General features: G+C 38.4%; 3 protein-coding genes across 7 annotated transcripts; 1 reads left to right on the forward strand and 2 right to left on the reverse strand.

Moving 5' to 3' along the window:
* Nucleotides 1–1,095: 1,095 nt before the first annotated feature.
* On the reverse strand, nucleotides 1,096–4,617 carry LOC18991889 (BUD13 homolog). 4 transcript variants are annotated; one of them, XM_006415222.2, is made up of 10 exons: nucleotides 4,470–4,595; nucleotides 4,249–4,336; nucleotides 3,801–4,022; nucleotides 2,784–3,699; nucleotides 2,291–2,358; nucleotides 2,134–2,198; nucleotides 1,898–2,001; nucleotides 1,742–1,814; nucleotides 1,456–1,636; nucleotides 1,096–1,359 (listed from the first exon to the last, which is right to left on the reverse strand). In XM_006415222.2, exons 2-10 carry the CDS (start codon nucleotides 4,265–4,267, stop codon nucleotides 1,274–1,276), a joined length of 1,734 nt encoding a protein of 577 aa, XP_006415285.1. In that variant the 5' UTR covers nucleotides 4,268–4,336; nucleotides 4,470–4,595; the 3' UTR covers nucleotides 1,096–1,273. The 4 variants fall into 4 exon arrangements, with proteins under 4 accessions (XP_006415285.1, XP_006415286.1, XP_024008716.1 ...); XM_006415223.2 differs by lacking the exon at nucleotides 4,249–4,336 and having other exon boundaries at nucleotides 3,801–4,026; nucleotides 4,470–4,617; XM_024152948.1 differs by lacking the exon at nucleotides 4,249–4,336 and having other exon boundaries at nucleotides 4,470–4,597.
* Nucleotides 4,618–4,740: 123 nt separating this feature from the next.
* LOC18991890 (histidine biosynthesis bifunctional protein hisIE, chloroplastic) lies at nucleotides 4,741–7,335 on the forward strand. 2 transcript variants are annotated; one of them, XM_006415224.2, is made up of 5 exons: nucleotides 4,741–4,990; nucleotides 6,257–6,502; nucleotides 6,590–6,685; nucleotides 6,760–6,911; nucleotides 7,001–7,335. In XM_006415224.2, the coding sequence occupies exons 1-5, from the start codon at nucleotides 4,838–4,840 to the stop codon at nucleotides 7,197–7,199; spliced, it is 846 nt and encodes a 281-aa protein (XP_006415287.1). In that variant the 5' UTR covers nucleotides 4,741–4,837; the 3' UTR covers nucleotides 7,200–7,335. The 2 variants fall into 2 exon arrangements, with proteins under 2 accessions (XP_006415287.1, XP_024008381.1); XM_024152613.1 differs by having other exon boundaries at nucleotides 4,745–4,990; nucleotides 6,261–6,502.
* A 377-nt stretch (nucleotides 7,336–7,712) lies between these two features.
* On the reverse strand, nucleotides 7,713–11,338 carry LOC18991891 (probable methyltransferase PMT20). Its single transcript, XM_006415225.2, has 7 exons — nucleotides 11,051–11,338; nucleotides 10,089–10,408; nucleotides 9,666–10,010; nucleotides 9,378–9,588; nucleotides 8,368–9,046; nucleotides 8,183–8,260; nucleotides 7,713–8,091 (listed from the first exon to the last, which is right to left on the reverse strand). Exons 2-7 carry the CDS (start codon nucleotides 10,365–10,367, stop codon nucleotides 7,872–7,874), a joined length of 1,812 nt encoding a protein of 603 aa, XP_006415288.1. The 5' UTR covers nucleotides 10,368–10,408; nucleotides 11,051–11,338; the 3' UTR covers nucleotides 7,713–7,871.
* Nucleotides 11,339–11,549: the final 211 nt, after the last annotated feature.

Here is an 11,549-nt window from a genome sequence, read left to right on the forward strand (position 1 = left end):
ATAGAATAATAAATTATTATTAAAAAAACAACGTTTAATTTGATCTAAAATCTTCCAAAAAACAGTGAGACTATATATGGTAATTATATAAAGTTGAGTGAGTACGGGTATAAATTACCCCAAAAATTAATGTATTTTTTAGTACTCATTTTGAAATATTGCTATTTAATTCAATCGAAATAGTAATTAGTGGTTGAACTACAGTTTATGTGGAGGTATTATGTAGTTCTCCTTGAATTGCCATACAGATAGCAGAGAAGGTTTCGATAACTTATTCGTTTGTGCAATCACTTTTAGTCTGTTAATCATGAATATAAAAATTAAGGCAATTAGTAATTAAAAAAGTAATGAATGATGTAGTTAGTAGTTAGAAAAGGTAAAGGCGTTATCAGGTGATATTCCCGCTTCCAAAGAAGATTTACGTAAAATTCCAATCCCCAAGCCCTTTCCCTATTTCCCAGGTTTGCTTAATCTTTTCCTTTAATTTGTTTTTTTATCCCCTAGGATTTTTTATTTTATTTTCTTGATAGCAAAGAAAACGCAATTATTATGAAAGGAAAATAAAGAAAAAATAGGGAGAAAGTGTAAAAATATATTCAAGTGAACTAGTTTTAGTTTTATGTTACAACCAAAATGATTAAAAAATAGTTTCCGTACATATTTGCGCGTGCAACTTCAATGAAAAAATAAACAATTGAGAGGTGTTGGAGATTCACCACTACCAAGTATCAATTACAAACTCCCCTAAATGGTTTTATTTTAAAATTACAGTTTCAGAACCTTTCTTCTCCAAAACTTCCACAAAAAAAAAAAAGATATCAGTGTAGTGTAAGTTAACACCCTCAAGATGCCTGGCCGGCCCATACAAAATTCCAGAATCTACCCTTTAGTTTTTATGCATTACACACAAGTAACAACAACAATCGTTTCTTTATCAAGTTTTGATTTATTAGTTTACCTTTTCAATTTATTCGATTCGATTTCTTTAGTGTTAGATCGAGCACTTTTCTATGAAGGATGTTTCAAAAAACCTCAGATTGTATTCAATTTACGACTCGTTTAAATAAACTTAAAAGTCATTTTTGGACAAGTTTCTCAACATTAAGTTCGGCCTGCTAAACCGATTCCAAACTGGACGGCTATCTAGCATTTCAAATCAGAGCTAGAATTCTTTCCTCTAAACGTATAAACCCAGAATTGTTCGGTTTAGAATGGTTATCTCTTAAACCAAACTACATTGTGTCCAACAAATTCTGATTTAGTAGGGGAGGATCTACATATCTGAAACAGACCACAAGTACGCTTCTCTTTCCGTTGCTTTCTTCTCGTTAGTCCTTTTTAACATGTCCCTCTCGTGTCCTGAACCAATCACCCCGAAAACAGATCAGACAAATAACCTTCATAATGAATTTTTTTTTTTTGGTAAAGCAAAACACATGAACCAGAATAACTTACCGTTACTACGGTCAACTCCATCCCAGTGTCGACCGGGTTTAATCCCATATCGGTTAAACGCAGGTTCCAGTCCCCTTGTTATCCAACTGTGCTTGGGGATAGTTTGAGGTATGACAAATCCAGATTCTTTCATCTTCTCATCGTCACCTAGATCCACAAGAGATGTCTCGTGCTGCTTTTTCTGCGATATTAAAAAACCAGGCAGTATCGTTAGTATAATGCTTTGTATTCCAAAACGGTCTTTGGTTATTTATACGTTTGTAGTAAGCAGACGTATGTTCAATACCTTGACCAAATGAGCCATTGGATCTCCCCACCTAACTCTTTCCTTCATCATTTGATCAAGCTCTGGATCATCCCTGAAAAAGCAGAGATAAAACTTTTTAAATAACAACCAAGTCCATAATAGCTCAAGCTCATGAAGAAGAAACCGATATAGTACCTGGTCCGAGCAAATGGCTTCTCCTTCTCAAGCTCAAGTTCCTGTATTCTAGCTTCAGCTTCACGCTTCTGAGCTAAACCTTTGCCCCATTCCAGTTTTATCTCCTACAAGAATTTGTCAATTACATTAAGGATTTGTCAATTACATTGGTAACTGTATTTTTTTTTCAATACACAAGACTCGCAATTCATATTCTGTGGAGCATTAGGGTTAACCAGCAAACAGTACGGCAGTACCTTTGGCTTTTCCACCACTTTCTTTTGCTTCGATTGAAGATATTCCTCCTTTGTTATACGCTTCCCTGCAATATAAATAAATAAGCATCTGGGAATGAGTCATGTGATTATGCATTCTCACTTCAACTTATAATGACTAAGGACCTATAGCGCTCACCTGTGATCTTGTCACGGAACACTGCTTCTGCATTCTGACCAGTTAGCTCGGAATCCATATTTTTAAACCTGCAGAAGAGTTTTAAGTTGTCAGAACGATAGCAGCTTAATTAGTGCAGTAGAGAATCTTGAGTTATCGTGAGACGAGCTTGCTCTCGTAATAGGAACCGTTGTTTACGTTAGAAAGAGAGAAAGAGATTTAGCTAAGCTTCCTTTTAACCCTAGTATATCTTAGAGATTGAGGTTAATTCTTGGAGGTTCCTTACTTATTGATCATAAGAGACCCTAATATAGGTTAAGGTACAATCAGTCCTAAACCTAAACCGAAAAGCAAGATAAAGTACCAGGGGAATAGTAGTAGTATACATGCAACTACACGGAAATAGGAAGCTACTCTTGCCCAACGCTACAGTAAGTATGAAACAAACCTGATACCTATAACTAAAACGTAGTATCACAGTTTTATAAAGTTTAGTAAGCTTCCTAATTATTACCTCAATTGTTCATCCGCCTTCTTCTTTCGATATTCACTTCCAATGTCCTTGCCACTAATTAATCCGGTCTTCCGTTGCTCCTTGCTCGTCTGATGAGGTGGTGATTCTCTGCGTGGTCTCCTTGGGGGAGAGCTATCAAAATTGGAACTCCTGGACACATTATCAGAAGAACGTCGAGAATCCACGGTTTTCCTTTGAGGCGACAGGTCTGAGTCACGAGATCCCTTCACACTTCTGCGGGGTGGAGACAAATCAGAATTCGAGCCAAAAGATTTTGACGGCTTCCTACCCGGTTCAGGTGATGGAGAATGATATCGTCTTCTTCGTGGAGGAGAAAGATCATTGCTCTCCCTCTTTACATCTAAGACAGGTGAACCACGTATATCCCTTTTCCTGCGAGGCGGAGATAAATCACCATCCAACTCAATGGAATCTGAACGCTTTCTACTTGACTCAGGCGATGGAGGATGAACATGTCTCCTCCGAGGAGGAGATAGATCTTCACTCAGATTTTTGGGGACTTTATCTTCAGGTTCTGGTGAAGGCGAATCATTCCTGGCTTTTCTTTTACGTGGTGGTGTCAAATCAGAATCCGAAGTAACAGGCTTGGCATGTTTTCTGTTAGGTTCAGGTGAAGGTGTATAGTGACGTTTTCTCCGACGAGGTGGAGACATATCTGTTTCAACTCTATCAGAAACCGAGCGTCTATGCCCAGGCTCAGGAGATGGCGAGTCATTACGTGTCCTATGTCTACGTGGAGGAGAAATATCAGAATTTGGGTCCTCACGGTTTGGAGGTAAGGTCACCCACCCACTCCCATCCTCAGCAATGGCATTTTGAGCACGCCTTGCCTTAATTTCCTCCAACCTCCTCATTCTCTTAACTTCAATGTCCTCATCAACCATAGGCCTTTCCTCTTGAAAAAATAAAAAATAAAAAAATCTGTCAGTGTCAACTCTTATTAGATCAGAGAAATGGAGTATTACAGATGCAATTAGAAATGGTCAAACCAATTACCTGCTGAATCATCTTCGTTTTTTTCCTCTTCAGGATCAACCTGCTTTTGCCAAACTGGATCTTCATCCACAACTAAAACACCTTTTGCTTCAGGTTTGGATGGCTTCTTCTTCTTCTTCTTTTTCTTCTCTATAGCAACATCACTACTTTCATACTTTTTCAAGTAATCTTTCATAGACTTGAATCCTGTTCCTGGAGCAGCCATCTTCGAGAAATCGGAGCCTAACTACCAATAGATAAACATGGAAACCCAGTTAAACATGACATCTAGCATACCAGGAACATAATGAACAAAAATTAGGGCATAAAAGATACATAAAGATATATTCCATTCAGAAACCAGAGACTCAAGCAGAAATTGGAAAGTTGACAGAAGAATGGCAATGCAACACTTCATCATCTTCAACAAAAACCATTATATATAGCATTCAAAACCAAAATCAATTACCGAGCAGAAACGAGCTCATGAATCCAAACCGAAATCGACAAATAGTTGCTGCACTGGAATAAGCATCAATCAAGCGAAACGCATGAAACTGAATCGAGAACAACAAACAGAACTCTTAATTTTATCGTCATCAAATCGCAAATCCACAAATCGAGAAGCTAAACCGTAGCACTCTACGGAAGCAATTCCAAAAACCGAGAAAGAGACACGAGGACACATACATAGAATCAGGAAATTGACGCCGGAGATGACCGGAATTAGATCAGAACCCCTACGTGAAAGCTCGAAGATTTTCTAGGGTTTTCGATCCCAGGATTCCCTGGAGACGAAGGGGGACTAACTATGAATTATGGCTGCATTGAAATTAAATCAGAAAATATGGATTTATCTGTAATTTCCGATATGACGAGCTTAACAGGGACATTTTGGTCTATTAAAAATAATTGCTGGGTTCGGTTCGTCTTTAAAAAGCCTCTCACTGTCACTGTGTCTAATCATATGATTGAGAACAATTAGGGTTTTTCTTCTTCCTTCACTCTTTTTTAAAATCCGCCGCCACTTTCGTCCCCTCTCTATAATCGTCGCGTTAATGGCGGTATCGTACAATGCATTAGCACAGTCGTTACAAGGGATAAGCAGCTGCTTCATCCCCAAAACCTATTGCGTCAGAGATACTAAGCAGAGAAGCAGATCCAATGTCGTATTCGCGTCTAATGATAAGAACATTGCTCTTCAGGCTAAGGTAAACAACAAGTGAATCTCTCTTTCTCTGTATTGAAAAAGTATTTAGCTTTAATTATGTCTAAGAACGATTTAGAAAGCTTGAGATGATTGCTGCTGTAACTTAGAGCTCAGGATGAGTAGATATTGAACCAGACATTGTCAGGTGTCTACTCTTTGAAGTATGAGTAGTTACTGTTACATGTCGGGTAAAGAAAAGAGAGAGAAGGAAAGTCTTTTTTTGATGGTTTCCATCTTTAGGGTCTGGATTTCTCTTTCAAGGTGCTCATCGTTTGCTTGGTCGTCTGAATTTTCGTGATGGCTTGAGCTACATCTGTTCATCACATTTGATATGATAGGAAATACTTTGTCTTGTGCTCTCAATTTACTGCAACGCTAGTTGATTTGATTAACTACATTGAGCTATTTCAACGGAAGCATGTTGTTATTCATAGAGTGATACCTTCTGAAGTAACTTGTGTTGTTGTTACATGTAAGTGTTTGTTTTTCATACATCATGTGAACTTAGAATTTAACCAGAGATGGTCAGGTTCCTACCCTTTGACTCTTGGGTTTGGACTGTTACATCTCTGGTAAAGAAAAGGGAGAGGAGGAAATGCTTTTTGATGGTTTCCATTTTTAAGTATGGATTTCTCTCTTAAGGTGCTCATCGTTTGCTTGGTCATCTGAATTCCGTGATGACTTGAGCTACATCTGTTCATCACATTTGATTTCGTTTTCAAGGAAACGTTTGTGTCTTAGCCTAATTTGATTACTACACTGAACTTCTTGGATGCCTTCTGAAGTAATTTATGCCTAGTTTGTTACTACAATTGATCATGTGTTGTTATTTGCTAGTATATATCTTTTATTACATTCTTACGATCGAGATCTGAACAGAGATGGTCAGGTTCCTACCCTTTGACAAGTGGGTTGGAACTGTTACATCTCTGGTAAAGAAAATAGATAGAAGGAAAGCTTTTTGATGGTTTCCATCTTTTGGTCTGGAATTCTATCTGAAGGTGTTCATCGTTTGCTTGGTCATCTAAATCTGTGATGACATGGGCTACATCTGTCCCCCACAATTGAATATATCCACTGAGACATATCTCGTTTACTCCCATATCCAGTCTAATAATGCATTTCCTGTTTAAACTATTAAGAATGGCTTATGTTGTTAGTTTTGCAATTGTGATCTCTAAGCTTCCGTCTCAATAAGCCTTCTTTACGCTGCTATTGTGTTCCCCCTGATACTTTATCTTGCTCTCTATTTGTTTTCTTGGGTTAGGTAGATAACTTGTTGGACCGTATAAAATGGGATGACAAAGGATTAGCTGTGGCAATAGCACAAAACGTGGACACTGGAGCAATACTAATGCAAGGCTTTATTAACAGGGAGGCTCTCTCCACGACCATCACTTCTAGAAAAGCTACATTCTTCAGTCGATCAAGATCGACCTTATGGACTAAGGGAGAGACATCCAATAACTACATCAATATCCGTGATGTTTATCTTGATTGCGATCGTGACTCGGTACGTTTTGTCCTGACCACAGATGTGAGGATTAATACATTGTTGTTATTCTTCACAAACTCATTTTTGTTTGTGATTTTTTTTCAGATCATTTACCTTGGGACACCAGATGGGCCTACTTGTCATACAGGGGCAGAGACATGCTACTACACATCGGTTTTTGATCAGTTAAACGATGATGAGGTTTGCTTCTGTTGAATTCGTTTTTGCCTTTTCCTGTGACTTGATTAATTGAAATCTGAAGAAAATCAACACAGGCTTCAGGAAACAAGCTTGCATTAACAACACTATACTCGTTAGAATCAATCATTTCCAAGCGGAAAGAGGAATCAACAGTTCCTCAAGAAGGTAAACCGTCATGGACTCGACGGTTATTGACTGATGACGCTCTGCTTTGCTCAAAGATCAGGTATACATTTGTCGGTTCTCTGCAATCAAATGTTCACTGACCGTCGAGCTAGATCCTTGTGGTGCTTATTGGGTGTTTTGTGTTTTCAGGGAAGAAGCGGACGAGTTATGCAGAACACTGGAGGAGAAGGAGGAAGTATCAAGAACAGCATCGGAGATGGCGGATGTGTTGTACCATTCGATGGTACTTCTGTCTAAAAGGGATGTGAAGGTGGAAGATGTTCTTGAGGTTCTTAGGAAACGCTTCTCTCAATCTGGAATCGAGGAGAAGCAAAACCGCACAAAGTGACCGCATTTAACTGTTTGTATTGCAAAAAAAAATCTTGAAGTTAATATTGTTCCACTTTTTTGTTCATCATGGAACTTGTGTACTGTATAATTAAGTTATTCTCAATGATAGATGAAATAAATTAATCCTTTTTCGATATTTAACTCATATCATCTTAAATGAATTGTTTTTGATTAACCATCTTGAAGTTTTCATTATCTTATACTGCATTAGTGCATTTAACCAATCTCTTCACAACCTTTTGTTATATTAAAACAGTTTCATAGTTGGAGATTTTTCTGTTCTCTTTACCTTTTTGCTCACTATTGAAGAGTCATACTCTCAAGTCTTAACATCTTCTTTCTCCTTCCCTGTTTCTGAAATGTTTTCTATTTTCTTAAAAAAAAAAAGTTGAACTAGCGTAGACGATATTAATATCTCTATTAATATATATTTAATATAATTAAAAAAATATAATATGAAATTATGAATCTATACCGGGAATACCCGAGAAAGTAAAACAGAACCAAAAAATTAAAGAGAAGAAATTGTTGTTTATAGCTATATATCGTGGATTTCATAGAACCAGATCTCTTTTGTCTCTGTAAACACCCCCAAAGAGTACACCATAGGAGATGAGAAGCACTATGATTATCCATATCATCGGTTTAACATCGGTACAGTGCCTTCTAATCAAGAGGTTTGGTTAGAAGAAAACCAGAGCTTTTTCTGGCAGACCAGAATCTTCTCGCTTTCAACGGCATACTCTGTCTCTTCTCTCCGGCAACTCCACCTCATCCCCTTCGCCAACGTCGTGATTGCGTCCATGAAATAACTCGATTCTCGGATTATAACATATCCACTCGGACGCAAGATCCTGTCCATCTCCAGCAGAACATACTTCATCTCACACCTATAATTCACATTACCATCATAAACACATTGTCCAAAATATTTTGTTTTATCATACATCAAACAAGATTCTATGGTTAAGAGTACAATACCTCTGGCTCTCAAGGGTAAAAAGACTGTCTAGGTGAAGAAGATCATAAGTTCTTGGATATGTCGAGAAAGCTTCACACCTGCAAATTTCTTTGTCGTTAACATATCACTCATTACCACATAATGAAAAAACAGAGTGCTTTTGAAAAAAACAGAGTGCTTCTTGAAAAAAGATTTCATTTTTTACCAGTCGTGGTACGTCCCGATGAGACCACGATCAAAGACAACAGGAAGCGTGTTTGCAACGTAAGACGAGACAACGTTCATGACCCAAACAGGATCCTTGACGAGAGAAGCAGCCAAACCACCATAAACCGTGTTCATATCCATAACGTTCCTTATCTTATCCGTGCCAAGAGCAGGCAAGACTTTCTTGTAATGCTTAACTCTGTTCTTCCACTTCCCATCATCGTGTTTCAAACCGCTCGCGCTGCCTCCGTGAACGTCAGAGATTCTCTCCGGAGCCACGTTTAGCCTCTCTGGCCATTTCGGGATCGACCCGAGACCGGAGTTCTTGACTTTAACCGTAGGTGCGACCACGCAGGGACGGAGAGGAGTGTACCAAGCCGAGTCTGGCTCTATGCTGTCGTCACATTTGGGAGGGTTAGCTTCCATGTTCTTTGCGATTTTGTCGTAGCAAGATTTGTCTGAGAGTTTCTGCCACACGGCTATGTCGTCTTTTTGTGCGTACTTCTTGAAGCACATGGAGGTTAGAAGTGACTGAAGCTTGTCGTAGTCGGATTTCTGTTCTTCCATTGTCGTGTTCCATCCTCGCCACCGTCTCTTGTAGTTCACCGGTGGACCAGAAAGTACCCAGAAACCTCCTGGTCGGACTATACGGTGAATCTCAAGCAAATAGATTCCACCTGCAAGATCCAACACACACATTCTAATGATTCTTCTTAGCTCCAAAATGTTTGAGATTATACACACATTCTAATGATTCTTCTTAGCTCCGAAATGTTTGAGATTATACACACATTCTAATGATTCTTCTTAGCTCCAAAATGTTTGAGATTATATGAAGAATAATACACCAATCACATGATTTATACACATTTGGTAGATATCATTGTAGAAGTGTCAATTCTTTTTCTTCTAACCGGTTTCAGTTCGGTTTTTGGTTTAGGCAATGAATGGTAGTTTAAACCATTTTCTCAAAATGAAATTTTTGTAACCAAGAAGATGGATGGTTACCAAATTCTGTCCAGGGAATAAGACATCTTGAGCAGTGAGCCATGTCAAAAGCATTTGAAGGGAAAGGGAGACGTTGTGTAGAGATAATCCCAAGAATCGCAGGGATTCCACGTTCAAGAGCAAACTGAACCTGAGCTTCATGGTTATCTCTTGGAGCAAGAGAGAGTGATAGAATCCCACGGTCCAAAAGATCGCCTCCCCAGCTAGCAACCTACAAAAAAGAAACTCATAAATACACAACACGAAACCGGTTTAGAGAGAATTTGAAAAAGAAGAGACTAAACTAACCCCACAGCCAGTATCAATGGCGGTCCTGACTGTTCCATCTTTCATTCCTGGAATCAGATCTTGCATCTGATCAACGTAGTGACTAACTCCACGAGGAAACATCGTACCACCACCAGGGAAATGGAACTTGTCACCTTCTTTCTTAAGCCAATGCTGGTTTGATTTTTGCTTGTTGATCCAATCATAAGGCACGTTCTTGTACCAACACTGGTCTCTGCTCTTAGGCCATCTTATAGGCGGTTTGTATCCATCTGGTGGTGGAATTAAACACTCGTTCTTTTCGTAAACCGGTGGACAATGACGCTCCAAGAAACTTAGACGATGGACACCGTACCTCTTCCATCTCTGAGACACAAACACAACAATAGTTTAAATCTATGAAACTACAAGTGAAAATTACAAAGTGAGAGTAGGATTCTTTACCTTTGGATCGGTACACGGAGTGTAATCTTGGAACCCTGATCCACATTCAGGGAATGAGACGGATTTTACTTGCATAGGTGATACCGTAAGTTCCTTAGGGGAAGCTACAGCCTTTGTGGTGGTACTTGTGACATCTTTGGCTTCGATCTTGTCTCTCTCAGAGCAAAATATACCACCGAGATAAAAGGAGAAACCACATAATCCGATGAACAGGACGGTCAGTGACAAGATCCTAGAATAACCCTTTTCGGGTTGCGAAGTTTGCTTCCCGTTCTTCATAATTACTATTACACTAACAGAGATGTAACCAAAGGCCTCACCTGTAGATTGAGTGAAACCAATAGTATAGATTCAGATCAAACAAACACTCAGCAAATCAACTAAACACTTTTCACTAATCAAAGCCTAGCTAAAGATTTAAAGGCTGGATTAGCTACAAGAGTGAATTCTCCTTTAGCCAATACTATGAACGAGATTTTAAGATTTAGAAGAAATGGATCGGTGAGATCTGAAATAGACACTTTCCAACACAGTGTAACTTTTATGGGTCCCTAAAACTAAAGGCATCCCTAAAAGCATCCCACTAGGTCAACAAAGTTGAAATTAGAAGACATCAGATGCAACTACTCATTTGTTTTAACGCTAAAAATAACACACTAACTTCTACAGTTAAGGATTCAACAACTCTGGATTTTATCATCATTTATCCAAAGATCGAAACTTTGCGGCAGAAAATTTTCAATTCGAGAAATTTCGGGGAAAAAGGGTTAATTCATCGAAAGATCAGATCTTTAAAAGAATTTCGGTGTGCCCATCAACAACAACAAGTCTCACTTAACAAAATTATTAGAGCTCACGAGTGCTAGAGAAATGGATCTGACGCAAACACATAAAAACAAAAACAGAGGAATATGAACAGAACTACAACTAGCTGAAGAAACTGCGAATTCGAGTTTACTTACATGCAGTGTCGATGCTTGTTTTTACTTGCGGAGGAGAATAAGAGTTGAAATTTCTGGGAGAAACTGGAGATTAAAGTTTTCAAGTAGAGATTAGGATAAGAAGAGAGAGTCCTGAAATGAAGGGAGAAGATTTCCGCAGATCTCTCATAACTCACTCTCAGCTCTCAAAGTCTGTGTTTTTCAGACAAGAAGTGAAAGCTAACAGAAAGATAGAGAAAGCTTTTTATAAATATCTCTTCTTCCTCGGTTGGTTCATTCGCTTTCCTTCGTCGTCGTCGTCTCTCTTTCTCTCTCTAGATTTTTTTTGGTCTAATTATTTAGTAAATTTTGTTTTTTTTCTTTTTTGCGTCAGAGGTAAAAGACTTTCCCTTTTTATAATTTATACAAATATATTTCATTTCTGGTTTTCACTTCTACATTTGGCTTTTGTATGCCTAAGAATAGGCTTCAGAAGAAGAAAAGAAAAATAAAATACTCGAATTGCATATGATAAATTTAG

The sequence above is a fragment of the Eutrema salsugineum genome, unplaced genomic scaffold (genome assembly GCF_000478725.1).
Source record: "Eutrema salsugineum unplaced genomic scaffold, Eutsalg1_0 scaffold_5, whole genome shotgun sequence".
Lineage (NCBI taxonomy): Eukaryota > Viridiplantae > Streptophyta > Magnoliopsida > Brassicales > Brassicaceae > Eutrema > Eutrema salsugineum.